The sequence below is a fragment of the Ammospiza nelsoni genome, chromosome 23 (genome assembly GCF_027579445.1).
Source record: "Ammospiza nelsoni isolate bAmmNel1 chromosome 23, bAmmNel1.pri, whole genome shotgun sequence".
In the NCBI taxonomy this organism is placed as follows: domain Eukaryota; kingdom Metazoa; phylum Chordata; class Aves; order Passeriformes; family Passerellidae; genus Ammospiza; species Ammospiza nelsoni.
Window position 1 is genome coordinate 6,989,837 of NC_080655.1, and position 19,291 is coordinate 7,009,127.

General features: G+C 44.1%; 1 protein-coding gene across 2 annotated transcripts in view; it reads right to left on the reverse strand.

Annotated features, from left to right (window-relative positions):
- Positions 1-4,096: 4,096 nt before the first annotated feature.
- The window catches only part of CEPT1 (choline/ethanolamine phosphotransferase 1), a 31,836-nt gene continuing 16,641 nt past the window's right edge, over positions 4,097-19,291 (reverse strand). Inside the window, exons 5-9 of one of the 2 annotated variants that reach the window (XM_059488043.1) lie at positions 13,581-13,665; positions 8,701-8,832; positions 7,887-8,045; positions 6,578-6,703; positions 4,097-4,884 (exon numbers count right to left, since the gene is read on the reverse strand). In XM_059488043.1, the coding sequence (XP_059344026.1) occupies positions 4,765-4,884; positions 6,578-6,703; positions 7,887-8,045; positions 8,701-8,832; positions 13,581-13,665 (622 nt within the window). In that variant the 3' untranslated portion in view covers positions 4,097-4,764. The remainder of the gene's footprint in view (positions 4,885-6,577; positions 6,704-7,886; positions 8,046-8,700; positions 8,833-13,580; positions 13,666-19,291) is intronic. The other variant, XM_059488042.1, reaches the window with a different exon arrangement.

Here is a 19,291-nt window from a genome sequence, read left to right on the forward strand (position 1 = left end):
AAAATTGTCAATTTGTTGTTCAGCCTCCACATGTGTTTGGAGGGGGAGCAGGAATTATATGTTAGGAAAAAAGGGGATTTTTGGCACTGGAGGTGTCTTCTCTGGCTCCACAAGTTCCCCCTCATGGGTGGAGAGAGCACAGGGTTAACTACAGGAAATTAAAGGTTAGTGGTTTTGTTCTGGGGGGTTTTTATCATATTTATTTTTCAAAGTTCAACTGACAGCAGAAAATGGTGCGGAAAATCAAGGGCACATACCACAAACAATTCCTTTGAAAAAGGCCACTCTGCCTCACTCTTCTCCTGCTTGTTCATTATGTTGTGAGGAGATGTCAAACCTTTTGTTTGTGAAGCCAAACACCATCTCATTGAGAAACTGGGAAGTGGTCATCGTTTTGGGAGTAGTTCTTTTGGAAACAATTACAAATCACCCAGGGGACTGGACTGTGTGATTGCTTAATTCCTTCTGGAGAAAAAACTGACAGTTTATTCCTCAACTGCTGAAAACAGATAAACAAAAATGCATCCTTAAATTAAAAAACATATAAATTTTCAAATGCAGTCAGTGCTCCAGCTGCTAGGCTAGGGTTTACTTCAGCTTCAGAAGGGCAAGAGCTGCCTTAGAATCATCAAGTCCCAGAATGGTTTGTGTTGGAAGGGACGTTAATGATCACCCAGTCCCATGGCAGGGACATCTTCCACCATCCCAGGGTTCCCCAAGCCCCATTCAACCTGGCCATGGGCACTGGCAGGGATGCAGGGGCAGCCAAAGCTGCTCTGGGCACCTGTGCCGGGGCCTCACCACCCTCACAGAGAGGAGTTTCTTCCTAACATGCCATCTAAAAATCTCCTATTTTAATTTACATCAATTCCTCCTTGTTATATCACTGTTTCCTTGTGTAAAAAGTCACTCTCCTTTTTTATAGGTATTTGCTGAGTTCTGGCTTTAATACCCTCCCTTCAATGCCCAAAGGGTGGACAGACTGTTTGCTGGGGACACCCTGGCAAGGCTCAGCTGGGACTGCTGGGAGCAGGGACACTGGGGCTGGGTCACATTGCAGCACATCAGCACAACCCACTGTGTATTTTTAAATCCTTCTTCCTGCTCGAGATTTGCCCAACACTTGATCCAAGCCTACAACAGTAAATAAAACAGCGCCAAGAAATGTTTCCCTGAATTGGAAAGAGCTCATTTATTCTGCTAAATTGTTAACATAGTTCCCAGCAGAACACTGGCCAGCTCACACCATCCAAACAACTTGGGGCCTGGCTGGCAGGCAGCTCAGCCCCTGCTGCTGATTTGGGACTCAGTCCCTGCTATGCAGCTGCTCTGGGGAAGATAATTTCATGCTCTGGCATGTGTCACCCTCTGCCAGTGGCCTCGGTGCCAGCAAACAGTGCTGGGAGGGTGCACCCTGCAGGAGCCAGCACAGGGGTGACAGCCCAGTGCTTCCCACTGCTCCCACCCTGCTCCCAGCCCACCTGGCCATAACCTCTGAACTGCTGTAGTCCTCACCCTCTGGAAATGATTAAACTCCTCTGCAGCTCCATTCCACACTCACAGCTGGGTCACAGCAGCACTGGTGGTACCTGGGGCAAGCTGGGTAGGATGGGAAGAGAAAAACAGTGCTTTGAAACAAAGCTGAGGCTTTGGTGACACGGAAAGAGGCCCTGAGGTGTCCTGACCTGCCCCTTTCCTGTGTTAAACTCCTTATCAGAACAAGGGAACTCTTTCAGCACTTCTTAAAGAGCCAACACAACACCCAGTGGAAATTTCCAGCTTCTCTTTACAAACTGAGAGGAAAACCTGAAGAGCAGAACTTTGTTTTAGCAGGGCATATTCTCATTCCCAGGTGCTGCTGCTGCAGAAATTCCCCCTCCTGTCTTCTCAACACAACAGAAAATTTAAGGGCCCCATCATGAGATCAGGCTGAGCCCACAAATCCCCGGTGCCCATTCTCAACCCCACAAGCACAACTGAGGTGACCCATGGCCACAAACAAGGCAGGTGGAAAGGTCTTTTATTCCATTATCTGTCACCAAACCCAGAGCCATAGCAGCACTTTAGAGGGCTTGGATTGCTAGCAGTGACTGTTCCCTGATATCACTGAAACTACATCAGCAGAGAAATGGAATTTTTTCTTGGCTGGAGGCATCCAAAATTCCAGGGAGTGAAAAGCTCAGAAAAAGGTGTCCTACTGCATTTCTTGAACAGCAACAGGCTTTAGCTTTGCACATGGAAGTCTGGTCCTGCACAGCCTTTTAAAGGCTTTGGTTCTTCTCCAGTTTTAAGTATTAGTAACAAATCATTTGGAGTGGCCTAATCTTAAACCCCTGAGGACTGAGAGCAGGAATCTCCTTGTTTACATGGGTGAGTACAGAGGTGTCTGGTTAAAGGCTGGACTTGACAAACCAGCAGACTGATTCTGATTCAAGGAAATCACTCACACTCCAGGGAGGGACTTTCCAAGCAACAGTTCTGCACCCACTCTATGCTGATGAAAGGAAACACGTGATTTGTAAAGGGAACGTTCAAACCCTTCCACTCTCTTCCCTTGCAGACTTACCTGCTGCCCTTGAAGAAGCTGCATTGTCCAGATCAGCCCCTTCCCACTCACTGCTGTTAAAACTCAACGAGTTCCATGAATTCCACTTATATCTAAAAATGTCATTCTAGAGCTGTCACCTCACGCATGGAGATGCTCCTGGCACCAAGGTACTTGGAGCAGAGCTCCAGGACATGGGGGAGCTGCCCCAGGTGTATCAGGATGCAGGAATCAAACCCCCACCCAAGACAGAGCCAGGACCCTCAAGAACCTTCAGCTGCTCTTGCCATAAAACTGCTGCTCACAAGATTCCAAGTGGGAGGGCAAAGGTGGAGTGGGGAAGCCATACAGGAGTCTCCTCATCCCAAGCACGTTCCTGATTCCCCCAGTGCCCCCAGGCTGACACATGACCCCCACCTCACCTGCTGACACGGTGCCCCTCCATGGGAAGGAACCAAGACTCTTCCAAGCACAGAAGCCACGAGACTGGGCACTTCCTGTGCCAAGGCTGGGCTGAAGGACTTGGCACCTCTGCTCCACGTGCTAGCACAGCCCAGCAGGGCCAGCCTGGGCTGTCCCCACAAACACTGCAGCCACTAAAGCAGAGCCACCTTCCTTCATGCTCCCTCCAGTCCTGTCCCTGCCAGGACACAAAGAAGCTCAATCTCTCAGTCCACAGCAGCCAGACACTGAGCACTGCCCGGGGAGAGGGCACAAGGGTTTCAAACCTCTCCAAGCACTGCAGGAACTGAGTTTTCTCTCCACTTCCTGAGCACAGTTTCTAATCACTGGGGTATCACAGGAAATCCACATCAGCCCTTACAGGAGCTCAGTGAGATTTTGATTTACTGAGGTGTGAAGTTTTTTGGTTCGGATTTTTTGACCATGAGCTGTGTTTAACTCCTTCAGAGCCATGTCATTGTCCACATGCACTGCCTTGGCCTGAGCTCCCAGTACAGAGGATTTCCTTCCCACCTTCAGAGGGATGCTCCATGGTTAGAGGGCTGGCATTTCAGACATGGGATCCAACATTCCAGCTGTCTGCAGCAGCTTCCCCAGAGCCAAGGCAGATCCTGCTCACAGTCACTCCCTGCTTGGTACTTCAGCCCCTTTGCTCGGGGGGAAGTTCCCCTCAGTGCCAGGGCCTGGGCCTGTGGCACCATGTGAACTTCATTATCATGCAATTAAACCCTCCATTAATCTTAGTGTCCCTCATGCAGTTCATGACAGTTAAAATTGTATGAAAACAATGACAGAAAAAAGAAACCCAAACTTACTGCACTATATAGCAAGCAAAGCTCTCAGAAATCCTGGAATGACATGATCCACATAAAAGCACTGGAAAACTACTCTCTAAACCACAGCCAGGTTTGTCATTCACAAGTCTAAGCATGACAGAGCAACATATACATCTCAAGACAACTGTTGCTCTCAGAATTCTTATTTATTAAGAGCAGAAAGGAAATTTTGCTTAAGTTTTATACATAAAAAAGTAAACAGTAATTTTTTTTTTCTTATAGTCTTTTCCACTGAAGAAAATTGAGAAATAAGTTGTCTTTTTAGATAATGTTTATTTAAAAAAATAAAATTAATTGACAAAGATACCACACTATTTTGCATGCCGGGCACCCCTTGGCTCGCAGGACCCTGTTCAGCATGAAACCGCTTTGTCAGCAATGCACGAGCAAAAACCACCCCAGCCTGGCTCCCACCTGGCAGCTGCTGCAGCCACACAACTTAGTGAGATATCTCTGGGTTTTTACCAGCTCAGGTCTTTAGTAAATAAATTCCAAGTGGACACTAAACAAGTATTTCACTAAGAGATGATGAAATATTAAAATTAAAAGCAAGTCAGATTGCAGCTGTAATTATACTACATTAGAAACTTCAGTTGGTGGGGATCCATTCACCATAGAGAGATTAATTTGTAATCAAGGTAATTACAAAGACAGAGCATTTTCTTCCTGCATGCTTTCCCGGGCTTGGAACCAACAGAGTTGACTACATGGAAAGTTGACTAGGGTGTACTTGGAATTCACTCTCTCAGGCAGGAGACTAGTTAAGGAGTGTTACTGATAACAAAGAAGAAAAGTTATACAACATTGATTATTATAAATTACTTTGTTCTTATCTGCTTTTAGCCTTAGTCTCCTACAAGTCTTCATCCACTCCTGTAGAACCCCAGCTCCCCCTCCACTCCCCCATGGCAGCTCCCATCCCTAGTGGTGGTTCGAGTGCGTGGGGCAGCCCTTGATGCGGAACACGTGGATGTGCAGGTGCGCGGCGATCTGGTTGCACACGCTGACGCAGTATCGCAGCAGGTCGAACAGGGACAGGATCTGCACAGGAAAACATCACCCACAGTTATCCCACAAGTTCCTTACGGGCTGTTATGTGTGTAACAGCCCACACTGCACAACCACAGCACTGTGGCCCATTGAGCTGAATCTCCACTCCAGGAATAACCACAGAATCCCAGACGGGCCTGGGATGGAAGAGACCTTAGAGCCCATCCAGGTGCACCCCTGTCATGGGCAGAGACGCCTTCCACTACACCAGGCTGCTCCAAGCTCTGTCCAACCTGGCCTTGGACACTTCCACGGATGGCGCATCACTCCCTAAAGAATTTCTGGGAATTGTGGGCTTTCTTCCAGCCTAAGACAAGACAGACTCTTAATTCTACAATAAGAAAGTGGATAAGAGTTACAGCAGCTACAGAGATACTGTTAAATGCCCCATTAACTCAGAATGGTGAAAGCCACTCACAGAATATCTTTTCCCATCACACCAACACAATTTTACCAAAAGGTTGACACTGTTTTTGTACATTAAACTTGTGCATTTAATAAGCCCAGACAAGTTGAATTTAGGATGTTTATCCCGATGGGTGCTGGAGTCATGACAGATATTCCAGACCTTAAGCCACAGCCAGAGCACCCCGGCATTGCCCATCACAAGGACCCAGCTAACGAGGCAGCAACACTCAACTGCAAAATATTCTAATCTAAGCTTTGAATATTTGCTACAATGCTTTGAAATTTTAAACTATCACAGTCACCAAGGCTGGAAGTGACCTTCAAGACCATCGAGTCCCACCATCACCCCAGTCACCATAATCATCCTTAACCCAAGTCACCAGGTGCCACATTCAGTCACCTCTTGAACTCTTCTAGGTATGGTGACTCCATCACTGCCCTGGGCAATTTATTCCAATTCCTGATCAATTCTTTCAGCATTTTTTTTTCAAATATCCAACCTGAACTTCCCTGGCACAGCCTGAAGCCATTTCCTCTTGTCCTTGCCCCTGTTGCCTGGCAGCAGAGCCTGACCTCCCTTGGCTGTCCCCTCCTGTCAGGGAGTTGTGCACAGCCAGAAATTTGCTCCAGGCTGAGCCCCTTTCCCAGCTCCCTCAGCTGCTCACGGTGCTCCAGACCCTTCCCCAGCTCAGTTCCCTTCCCTGCACACACCCCAGCCCCTCAGGGTCTCTCCTGCCAGGAGGGGCCCAGAGCTGCCCCAGGGCTGGAGCTGCCCCAGCAGTGCCAGCACAGGGAACCACGCTGGGCACACCATGGCTGTGACAGCCCAGATTCCACTGGCCTACCTGCCCACCTGGGCTCATGTCCAGCCACTGTTACCAGCATTCCCAGATCTTTTCCCAGCTTTCCAGCCACTCTTCTCCCAGCCTGGAGCATTCCATGGGGCTGTTGTGACCCGAGGACGGGACCTGGCACTTGGCCTGGCTGACCCTCCCACTGCTGCCCTCAGCCATGCATCCAACCTGTCCAGATTCCTCCAGAAGATCTACATCCCACCCAGCCTGGTGTCCTCTGCAAACTGACTGGGAGTGCCTCGATCCCCTCACCCAGACCATCCCTAAAGACAGTGCCCAGATTGTCCCAACACCAAACCAGGGACACTGTGACCCTGTTCAGCTCTGCACCAACTTCAAATCCACTCCAGGGGATTCAGCTGGGCACAGCCAACACAATGAATTAGTGGCAGAGCTAATTAATAAAATTAGCTTGGACTCACCAGGGCAATCCAGAGGACAATATACTCATCAATAAAGCTGTTAAAATACTGGTCAAGGAACAGCAATGCTGGGCCTATGAATGCTGTGTCATACAGATACATCTCACTCTTGGTCATGTGGGCAACCTGCAGTAAAAAAAAAAAAGAAAAGAGAAGTTTAAGAAATAAATATATGCCAGCTAAGGCAGAGTGATTTCAGAACACACAAAGCCAAAACCATACAGTTCAAGCCACATTACTGAAAAATACCAAATACTCAAGTGGCCACAACAATATTGTTTGAACCATGGTGCTCCACAGCTACAGAGATGCAAGGTTTGCAGAGGCATCTTTTATTAGAGCAGAGAATGTAGCACAGGAAAAAAAACTAGTAAGTTTTCCAGCTCACCTCTTCCTCCTCCCAGAAACCAAACAGTGAAATGGAAGCAGACTGGTAACTTTTAAAGTTGAGCCTGGAAACAAAAACTCACAGCTGCTGGAGCTCAAAAAATCAAGGACACTTGGTGTTCCTCTCCCTCCACCTCTTTTTCTCCCATTCAATGAGGATCACCACCTTTCTCTGGTTACAATTTGATGACCATTTTTGGTGTTCATGTGTGCCCTTCTCACCTCCCTAGGTGCACAGAACCCAGCCCACACTCCATCCTCACTGCTCAGCACAGCTGGGATGGGACTGAGCACCAAAGCAGGCCTGGTAAGAAAGAAACTTTTCTTCTACTGTGAGCTTAAGCTCTTCCTCCACTATGAACTTAAACTCTTTCACTGTGAGCTAAGTCCAGCACTGACCCAGCTCACAACAGCCCAACAGAGGCCTGCAGAACTGGGATGGCCTTTGAGGCAGGAGATGTTTAACCCTCATTTAGTGACACCTCTGCCCGTGTATAAACCTGTTAACTATTTTAACTCCTATTTTAGTCCAATTCTTCAAGTCAAACCCTCAGGAAGTGTTCCAAACCTCAGCAGCTCCATCACCTCCTCTCCTTCTGCCAAACCTTCCTCCCCTTTGCGTCTGAGGGGGATTCCAGCCCCCTCTGTTCCAGCCCAACTCTTCACACGTGCACAAATACATTGCAAATGTGTGAATTAACAGCTGGAGAAGGGGGAGAAACAGCTCTGTCTGGTGCTGCCTGTGCAACCACAGCATCAACCCCACATTTACACTGCCCTTTCAAACACAAAAAGACTCTGCTGCACCTCCAGGCTACCCAAAGCAAAGCACAAGTATCTCTTCAGTGCACAAACAAGAGAGCTCCATAATCTACAAAAAGTTCTCCTGCAACAAGACTGGGGAAGGTTCTGGCACACTCACCACCAGTTTATTTGTGATCTTGGCAGACACAAAGCCAAAAGTTAGGATGTAGAGACAAGGGTGCCTCTCAAAGAGCTGCACAGCAGATTTCTTGTAGATCATTGCAGCCAAGGCGATCACTGAGCCAATATGGAGAAAAGGTGAGAGGACACTTGTTCCCTGTGGTGAGATTAAAGCATGAGGTTAATAAAATGTGCACATTGCAAAGAAACCTCAAAGAGCCCCTCATGTGGTGTGCAATGAGGGGTTAAAAATAAAACCACATTAGAAACATCTTTTTGAATGCTGGTGGTAAAAGGAACAAAAAGTAGTGAAACTTGAGCATGCAGCAGCTGAGAAGTGGTGGAAACTTTCTGGTTCTGGGGGAAAAAAATAATATTTTAGGCAGCAAGAACACTGCAACAGAAGGTGCTTGTGCAGACACATCCACTCATTCTTTTACATTGGTAATATAAATAATATAGATCTTTCAGAAGGATCAAACCCAGAATCTTCGTGAAAGATTTCTTTCTGAATGGATTTTTGCACAGGATTTTTCTATGAACTCCTCAGTGAGGGGTGTACTTGTATAACTTCATTTATCTCATTAATTCAAAAACAAATATCAAAGTACAATGAGTACTTTTAACAAAAAAATTTTAAAACTTTGACTCCTAAATCTACTATTCTTACACATGCAATATTAACTTGTTTTTCCCAAGCCAGCAAGGAGCTAATGGGAAAATATTTTCCATGGAGGAGGGATTATGTTAAATAGAAACTGTGGCTGAAGAGCCTCTGTGCTGAGGAGGAACTGGCAGCCCAAGGTACTCACTGCTATAGTGGATCCATTTTTGCCAACTCCACCTGTGAAGATCACACCAAAGTAGTTTGTACAGGAGAATATGGTTCCTGCCACAGTACAAAGAGCTGGGAATATTTTCACCTGAATATTCAGTATTGGAATCTTAATGGAAGAGAGACAAGAAGTTACAATATGTACAAACTCAAATTTGGGTTAGTATTTCATGTGCACTCAAACACTCCACTTTTCAATATATTTGCTCTTCTCTCTCTGCTATACAGAGATTGACATTTCTAGAGAGAAAAAATTATTTTCCAAAAGCTTCCATGAAGCTTCCCAGAAAGCCAGACTTATGTTCAGTTACCAGAGAAGAGACACCAAAAGCAGAGAAATGGACAGAAACCAAGAGCTTGCTCTAAATCACCCCAGGGGAGAGAATCATCACCTTTCCTGAAGCCGCAGTCAAGATCAAACTGGGCAGAAGAACAGCCACTTGGGGATGGTCAGATAAACCCTTTCAAGCACTGGATCCAAACTTTTGTGCAAGGCAAGGCAAGCAAAGAGATCAGACAAGTCAGAACAGAGTGACCTGGAGAGGAAGGATGAGGTTGCTAAAGAAGGAGAGAACGATCACAGGCAGTTTCGAAAGTTTCCTTCGTTTTTTAACAGTCATGTTTCAAGCAGAACAGGAAAAACTAGAAATGAAGAATAGTCCAAAGTAAACCACAGGAGATATGTTATGGGAGCAAGTGTTTAGAGATAACTACCCAAAACCTCCCAACTGTATCTATTCAACTACTAAAAGCTCCTTATTCAGGAACTGAAGTCATGGCACTCAACTGAATAAATGCTTGGCTCCCCAATGAGTCCAGCCAGGAACAGAAGACCAAAGGAGGTCAAATTGCTTCTCTTTTTTTTTAATTACCCTCTCAGAGTAGCTTTCAGCAGGTACAGGTAAACAATGAAATGCTATGAGTTGGAAGGGACCCATCAGGAGCATCCAGTCCAACCCCTGTTCCTACACAGACAGCCCAACAATCCAACCCTATGCCTGAGAGCACTGTCCAAACCCTGCTAGAGCTTGAAGATTGTTCTTGAAGATCCTAAGTTTTCTATTCCATTCAACAACTCAATGTCTTCATCTTTCCAGGACATGATCAAGAGGCAGAGGAGCTTTAACCCTTCATGCCTTGTTCAGCCCACTCCCCAAACCCCACCCAGTTTCATGACACTCAAATATATTTCTCCCTTGCTAAGGCTACCCTGTTAAGGCAAAAAATAAAAAAAAAAGGCATTTCCTACAAGATTGTACAGAAAGAATAAAGACAAGTAAAGAGAAGGCCTGAACTGCCAGACTAGAGCACTACTTCTAATCATTCATTAATGTCAGGAGGCTCAGGATTCCTCAAGCTCTTCTAAAAGCAGGTACGCGTGCTGGCCTCTGCCTCAGAACTTTGGTATTGAAAGAACAGGGTGGATTGACTTTTACAAGCAAAAGGAAACAGTAGCAAACTCCATTACAGGAGTCAAAAGACATTAAGGTTGACATTTCCCCAAGACAAAGGGAATTGGCTGGGAAAAACACCCCATGAACCCCCAGCTACCACTCAAACACTGGAGAAGGATGCTCAGGGAAGGAGAAGATAAGGCCACACTGTTATAACACCCAGTTTGGCCAATTTTAGGTTCTTAACACCCTCCCATTGGCCTCCACAGCAGCTGCATCAGTGCAAAATATGTTAGAAGAAAAAAATATTGAGAAACGGCCACATAGAGAAATTTGGCAGAGGAAAGCCAGGAGTGGATTAAAAAGTCAGCACCTGCTGAATTTCTCTGTGTACAAAATGGGATCATCAAAGCCAAAAGTGGGAAGCAGCAAAACCATGCAAATATCAGATTACTTTTATTTCTTCCCTCTGACTGGAGGGAGAGAAGGAAATGTTCCTACAAAGTGGCACCACAGCCCCTGAATTTTAACTCAGAGGACACTGGAAGACAGCTGCCAGGCTTCCCTGTCTGGTATTCCATGTATCACTATAGATCCTGCAATTATTCTGCCTTTCCTGGTGATTCCAGGGGCTTCATCCAACACCACGTGCAGGCAGAACTTCCCAAAACCATGTCTGCAATGCAGGGAATCATTACCAGTTACATCTTTTACAGGCAAATGTAAAAGATTTTTCTCTTTTAAACCCTCTGAGACTGATCACAGACGGAAAGCTGCATTGCCCAGAGAGCTGCAGAATCCAGGTAAACCCTGGGAAAGAAGCATTCCAGGCTGGACAGGGCTTGGAGCAACCTGGTCTAGGGGAAGGTGTCTCTGCCCATGACAGGGGGTGGGACTGAATGAGCTTTAAGGTCCATTCCAAACCAAACCATTCCATGATTGAAGATGTGGTTTGGGAAGAGCCCAGGCACGGCAGTAACCAAGTGGCAGCAGGCAACGGATGGAGTCGGGAGCGGCTGCCAGAGCCAGCATTAAAGCGAGTCTGGAACATTTTGCCAGAAAATTACTCCCAGGATTGCAGAGTACATTTCATCAGTTTTGTGCAAAATGAATTGGTATTTAAAAAATAAAATTATGAGGGAATAGGCCAGAGCAGATTCCAGCTAAGGGCTCATGGAAGCAGCAGGGAGGGAGCATGTAAGAGTCTCGCTTCCTCCAGGAACTCCTCCTGTCACCAATCCCACAATTGCCACAGCCAGCTGGGCAACTCAGACCCTGGAGTCCTTCTCACAGGGCTGCATCCCAGCTGTCCAGATAAACTACAGTCACATCTGCCCAAGGAACAACTTCCAGAGGGCTGAATTCCATCTCCATATTCCCAAAGTGTTTGTGCTTTTTCATAATCCAGACCCTACGGGAGAAAACTCCAACAACTGTATCACTCTTCTTGCTTCAAGCAGGAAAACCAACTTCAAATATACAATCTATTAAACAAGTTACCCTAAGCTTCCTTGCTCTACTCACATGTCCCAAATGATCCAAGATGAGCCATACTCAGCATCCCACAGGAATTACCAGCTCCAGGAGCATGGGGAGCAGCATTTAACAGGCTTTGAAGAGAATTTACACTGCCAGAAAGGAGGGAGCCAAGACAGGCACACACAGTTTCATGGAATAAAAGAAAGATAATGAAAACAACAATTTCCAAAATTCACAACTCTGCATTTTGCCTGTTCAGAGTGTTTTGCTTTTCCGATGAAAAGTGGAGTGTTTGAGTACACAACCACATCTACTCCCCATTTCCCCCAAACAGAAGCAAACAGAAAATACCAAACCACCAACTTTGTAGTTACATCAAGTATTAAAGGATTAGAGAGGGCTGGGTGAGAAGGGGTTGCGTGATTTATTTTGCTCTGCAAGCAGTAAGTAAGATTTATCTGTAAATGAACACAAAATCTCACTCATTGAATTAAACAGGATTGTCATGGGAGACCTGATTAATGTTGTTCTCTGGAGAGATGCTCCGTTAAACTAACCAAAATAGTTTAATATTTTTGGGAGCTGCCTTAGGCAAATGCTGCTCCAACCCAGAACTTCTGATAGATTTCAAGATTTTGCTGAAAAGGGTTATTTAAAAGGCAATTTGGGAGTTATTTAAGCTATTTAATAACAAGAGATCTATTTCTAAGCTCACACAAACATTACTGAACTATGCCAGGGGTTGCGGCAGCAGCATCCCCCCCCTCCACACTTTTTTTTTAAAGTAAACTGAGAACAGGAATTGATAAATTATCTTGATAACACAGAATATTAAATTATAGCTGCATCGGGATGTTGGCCACATTAATATTTCTAGATATTAATGTCACCAATAAGGTTACATGTAGCCTTATTTTTATTCTGTAATCAATCCTTCCCACCCTCATTCCCTATAGATAGTATTTGCAGTTTATAGAATTAATTAAGGGCTTTAGGGTTTTAAGCCTGAAAGCATAAGCAGCAAAATCAGGATGGCCACAATTAGCTCATTCGGGATCCTTTCCACATACTGTGGGTTCATTGCACAGAGCACATTAGAAATTCATCCATTTGGGGTGAAGCTTTTCAGGGACTTTTGACCATCTCTTGGTATTACTGAAATCAAGATTTCTTTCTCCTTAAGAACTGCATTTACCAAATACAGAGAGAAGATCAATAACCAGGAAGGAAAACTAGGAAAACCTTTCAGGAAATCAATGCTTTGGATTTTATTTCCAGTAAACTTATTTATGTATGCACATACATGCTTTTCTGTGGACAATGTCATTTTGATAGCTCAATGTGGCTTCAGTAATACTTACTATTGTATTACTATTATTATAATTATCATTATTATTAAACTGTCAGCTGACATGGCCTGGCAAGCCTATATCAACATATATATTATATATAGAAAAATACATAGACATAGATATAAATAAAAGTTCTGCAGCCAGGCTGTGCCAGCAGCTCATTTAATCAGGATCATCTTAGTTTAAAAGGAAAAACCTGACAAGGGGGAGTTGTCCCCTTACACAAATCCAGAGTCATCAGCCACATTCAGGCCTAATTATCTACTGATGACTCCCAACTACTCTCCAAGAGTTCCCCCAAATCCTCATCCCAGTTTAATATTCCTCCACTGTTTATTGAAATGAAATTTATTCAGGTTTTGGCCAGGATTTCACCAAAGGTTTAAGTTCATGCAATGTTTGATAGCTTTTCACCAGCACGCACAGGGTATAAAATAACCTTGTTTTAATGACTGCGGTACAGACAGAACCCACAGTTCATTCCATGGGATCTGAATTCAAAAACCTGTTTCCATTTATAAGGAAAAGTGAAACCTTCCTGCAGAAGTGAAACTGCCTCAAGATGTGCAGGAGTGCTTCAGTGATCACTGGATTATTAAAAAAGGATAAAATAAGAACACAAGCAAAATTACCAGAGATTGCCAAAAAGGTGGTCCTCCAATCACTGCCAGTAAATGCATGATTATTATGAAGATTTGTACTTCAGTCACATCAATTCTGATTAGGTATAAAAAGCCAAAAAAAAGAAGCAAAATTATTCAAAGCAATTTCAAGTCAGTTACTTGCAAGCTCAGCAGCACAGCTCTGTCATGCACTGTATAAAGGCTGAGGAAAAGAGGAAAAACTCACCAATAATTTAGAAGGCAAAAATGTATTTAGCTTTTTTGTTCAAACTAAGAGCAATGTTGTACTATAATTTTGTTTTACTTCACAGTGCAATAACAGAAATCCATTTTATCAACCAGAAACATTGGAACTCTTCACTGCCCAGTAGCAGCTGCAGAAATAAATATTCAGTTTTAACCTTGTCCACCAAAAAAAAAAGAATTTAGTAGAGATGATAAAATTCTAAAAATGTATTTTTAACCCTTAATATATTCCCTACCCTATCTTAATATGACTATCCTCTGAATAGCATCAAGCTTTGAAAAGAAACACGAATCCCTAAAGGGTTGATGGAAATGGTGCAGTGGCAGCAAGAAGAGAAACCACTTCTGGTTCCAGCAGAGCCAGGATGTGCTGCAGGAAGAATGGGAGAAAACAGAAAATTTATGGCTTTGTTTTAAGGAGCATGTAAAAATCTTGGAGGTAGAAAGAGGGGAAAATGGGTGTACAAATGAATGCCAGAAATAGGAGTATATAGAAATACAAGTGAAATGAAGAGGATGGACTTGCTGATGTGATATATATATATATATATATATATATATATATATATATATATAGACTCCAAATCCCTTCCTGCACACACAAGCTTTACTGTGACAAAACCCTGCTGATATCACCTGCACGGGGAAGAAGCATTATGGGCTGGGCTTTCCTCTGTCTGCCTTAAATGAGCTACAAGACCATGGAATTGATTTTAGTATCAGCTTCCATAGACTTTGTTTCAGTCTGGGAGTGGATCCTCTCATTTGAGGATCTCCAGTCTGGTCAGCAGCAGAGCCACATGCACAAGGAATCATTCCAAGGCTGCACCTAAATCCCATGGTGGATATCTCCATGGCAGGGGTTGGAATGAGATGAGTTTTAAGGTCCTTCCCACCCCACTCCATTCCATGATTGCTTTGCCAATTTGCTTTCCACTACACAAACCTGGAGATGGAACATTCAGGAAGCAACCTTTGGAGCCCTCCTATATTCAATTTGCTCAATAACAATCCTGCAAGGCAATCACAATTGGCTGATGAAAAAACTGACTTCCACTGAGGAAAGAATGCTCTAAAATATCTCAGGTTTCAGTCCTGATACAAACAAATAGAGCCATTGAGATACCTTGCAAGAAAAAAAATAAAAATGCTCAGCAGAGATACACAGATCAACTGATTTAATGCAAATTACTTCCTCCCAGCCCTTGGAGTCAGCATGGAAATGTGTTCTCAGTGTGTCCAGCCAAGGAAGGACTGGAGCAACTCCATTCCAGGAGTGCAGGAATGTGTTTTAGCCCATTTCACTACTTCTGTCAATCTCCTAAAGAACAGAAAGAAACTGAGAAAGTTCACAGAAACAGTGAGTAATAAGTCACGGAGGTAACTCACAGCTTTCCTGGGATAGGAAACCAGGTTTCTTTTGGCAGCAAAAATCTTATGCACAATAAAGTCAAGTCATGTATGGAAAACCAAGTTATTCTGCCAGACAAACCTCTGCACAAGACTGAGAGCCCAACAGATACACGGGGAGCAGTGCCTGCATTGAGGTTAGGGAAACAGTTTTATCTTTACACAGCCGTGGCACAACCTTTACTCCCCCGCCCAGGGCTCTGCCCTTCCAACTCAAACAGAAACAGTATCAGACAGCCAAGGATATTTGTTAAAAGCTTGCCCCTTACTTATAGTAAGAATCTCCTACTGAAGAAAAAATATGAGTTTTAACTTCAGTTCCACCTTAATATTCTGTATTTTTAATACCAAATACTCCCTTAAAACAGAAGACAAAAGCATTAAGACCTACTGAAGAGAAACTAAACACCAAACTATCACCTAAAGAAAGCATAAATTCTTAATCCCAAGAAGGAAAACGGCCTGGGAACATCCCATGCTCATTAAAACTACTGTTAGATGACTTAAAATGATAAGCTTGATATCAGTAAAGCACATGCCTGATGTTGGAATTATTCAGTGAATTTTTTTTTTGCAGGATGTCAAGTGGCCTCTGGACAGAAATCTAAGAATCCAGACATCCACAGGCAGCTCCTCAAAGCTGGATCACGGCTGGGAGCACAAAGTGTGAAAAGGGGCACATTGTTCCTCTCTGGGTTCAACCTGAATTCAAGATAACTGTGCAACCACAGCATGAACCAGATCCATGATGCTGCTACATGCAGCAGTCATCCCAAGCTCCTTAAAATCCAACCACTTTCTTCCCCCAAAAACACCTGCTCAGCCCCACCTTCTCTCCTGCCATCAGCAGGGTCAGGACATTGGCTTGGCTAAAACAGTCCAACCAAAAAAGAAGAAATTCCTGTCCCAATTGCCAGCCCATCAGCTTTCCTGGTGTTTTTTGTGACCCTGGGAATGCTGGGAGCCCTGAGGAGGCAGCAGGGAAGGTCTGCTCAGCCCCTGGATCCACACAACCCAGCACTGAGCCAGTGGGACTTGGCAGCTCCAGAGAGGGGAGGAACAAATGGAAATGGCAGACAAGTTGATTGCTACCTGCCTTCATAAAAGTCCTACACAGCTCCCTAAAATGAAAAAGAAGTGAAAGAATGCCATTTTAAACCAAAGCAACAATGGTTTTGTCAAGACAGACGTGAGCAAAGCAATATCCACACTGCCTGGAAAACATTAACACATCAGGTGATCCAGAAGACATTCTTACACCTAAATGATTAACTTCAATTTATGCATTGTATCCAGGTAAAATGAGCTAGCAATCAAAAAAATCCATAAATTGCCTAGGTCACCATAATGCTTTTAAACTGTGGTAGAGCTGGGAACTTACCCAATAAATGAGAAGGCAAAAGCAGGCCTGCAGGAAAGCACTTGCTCCACTTAGAGGGATGTTGGAACCCAGGGCACAGGGAAAATTTCTCTGCCTGTCCTGAGATGTTCTGATCCTCAGGAAAACACTGCTTTTAACCTTTGTCCTTTTAGCTTTGGAGAAAGCTTCCAAGACTTTGGGATTAATTAGAATCTATGAGTGTGTAATAGTGTGAAATAGATAGCAGTAGAGTTTATCACAGGGTGAAAAACTTAAGAGTTTTATGTTTTTAGTATGGAGGTGGATAGGATACAAGACAGAAGATTTTGGGCATTGTCTGATCTCCTTCTTGCTCTTCATCTACTCCATTTTCTACAGTGTTGAGAGCACAGAGTGATTGGTTAAAAAAAAAAACAACACAGATGCTGCATAGACAGAAAAATAATTAGTTATTGGTAGAAAGGTTGAAGTAAAGTACATTCTAAGAGTTAATTGGACAAAATAGCTTTAAAAGACCTTGAATCTGTGTGTCTTGTGCCTTTTGGTGCCTCCTCTTTGTATGCTAAGTCTGAGATATAGACAGCATGCAGAACTTTGATAAGAGAAAAATAAACAACAACCTGAAGACCAAAAAGCCAAAAGTTCCTAGCACAGAACTTTTTAGGGGTCTCCCCATCAGGGGGCCCCACAAGGGAGGTTTCTACAGAGGAAGTCTGACCAATCGCTTTCTTTTTAAGAGAAAATACATCCAACTTGCTTTAGTGGATGGGGAATTTATTCACAAAGTAGGGTGATAATGTTCCTGCTTAGGTATGACATCATTAGTACTGTACTTTATTCTACATCAAGTTCCATTGCATATTCAAGTGACTCTCCCATGGTAAACATTAGAGAAAACATAACTTTGGAGCAATGGATCATGTATCAAATCATAGTAAAAAAATAAGGGAAAAAAGGCAGAAAAGAGAGAAAGGCCATTGTTCCTCCAGACTGCCTCATTTAATTACTATAACCACATTTAATTACACAGAAGCAGGTACCACACACAGAGCTGTAAGAAAGCAAAACCATTTCAAAGCAAGAAGAAAATCAGCCAGTTCAAAGATTCTATTTTCAACTTGTGTTTGTATTTATTTACTCATTTAAATACTACAGTGGAAATCCTAAGAAAAAACAAATGGGAAAAGCAAGCAGCATGAATTCTGCAAGAGGTTCTTAAAGCCTCTGAACTGGGATATTTTTATTTTGTGGGTTATTTTCAGGCACCACTGGAGCCACACTTCCCCCCAGCCTGACAGGTTTGCTGCCTGATGTTTCCTGACAACTGAGTCATGTCAGCACTGCCCTGACTCTGTGCACATTGTGTGGAAGATCATTAAGGCCATGAAATGAAGAAAATGAAACAAACCCTTTTCCCAAGACATTCCCACACTACACAGATGGACGGAAAGTTATTGTACAAGTTCAGAGGACACAAAGAATCAAGTTCCAAAAATCTCTTCTTCAAATAAACCAGGGGCTTTTTCATCTTCTATAAAATAAACAGAAGACCCTGTATTGAGGTTTAAGATCAGCAGGAACATCCAGGCAAAGAAGAAGAACAAAGAGCTGATGCTGAAAACAGAGCAAAGAGCCCAGACTCAATATCTGACAAACTAAAATGCCCAGACAGAACATCCAGTGGCAAGGTTGGGGAAAACACTCACAATAATGCTGAGAAGTACTGATTCTGCAGCAAAGTGATGCTAGGGAAGAATAATAACCAGCAGCACTGTAGAAGGCAGGGACAGGGTCAGGCAATGTCAGCACTGCACTGGGGGTAACCACAGCCTAAAAACCAGAACACCCAAGGATTTAATTCAAATGAAGCCAGAGAAACATAGAAGTTTGAGTTTTTAAATGCACATGTCAACCCTCGCTCCCTATCTGCCTAAATTCACAAGACAGGAAAATTCCTGCAGAGTTTCCAGGGGCAGCTGCAATTCCTGTGGTGACACTGCCATCCATGGATTCTCCTGCACACACTGCAGTGTTCTCCTCTATTGATCCTCCTTTCCCTGTTGTGACAAATTGAAATGCAGATTATTTGCCTGTCTTCAAAGCTGTACAGTCTTCCCAGATAAAGACAAGATCCAGAGAACCCCCAGCATGGTTTGAGTTAGAAGGAACCTCAAAGCTCATCCCATTCCACCCCTGCCATGGGCAGGGACTCCTTCCACCATCCCAGGGGGCTCCAAGCCCTGTCCAGCCTGGCCTCAGACACTTCCAGGGATGGGGCAGCTGCAGCTTCTCTGGGTAACCTGTGCCAGGGCCTCCCCACCTCACAGGGAGGAATTCCTTCCCACTATCCCATCTATCCTTGCTCTCTGGCAGTTTGAAGCCATTCTGCCTTGTCCTGGCACTCCATCCCTTGTCCAAAGTCCCTTACCAGCTCTTCAGGCACAAGAAAAGGCTCAAAGGTCTCCCTGGATTCTTCCCTTTTACAGGCTGAACATCCCTAGCTCTCCCATCCTTTCCTCTTAGGAGGTTTCCATCCCTCTAATCACTTCTGTGACCAAATATTGTTAGGAACAGTATTATTTTAACATTTTGTTTTCTATAAAATGATGAGCAGTCTCCAGATTGAATCATCCTCAAGACCTTTATTTGCAATTCCTCTATATTGTTGTGCTAAACTGTATTAAAACAGCCCAATTCTGGTCTT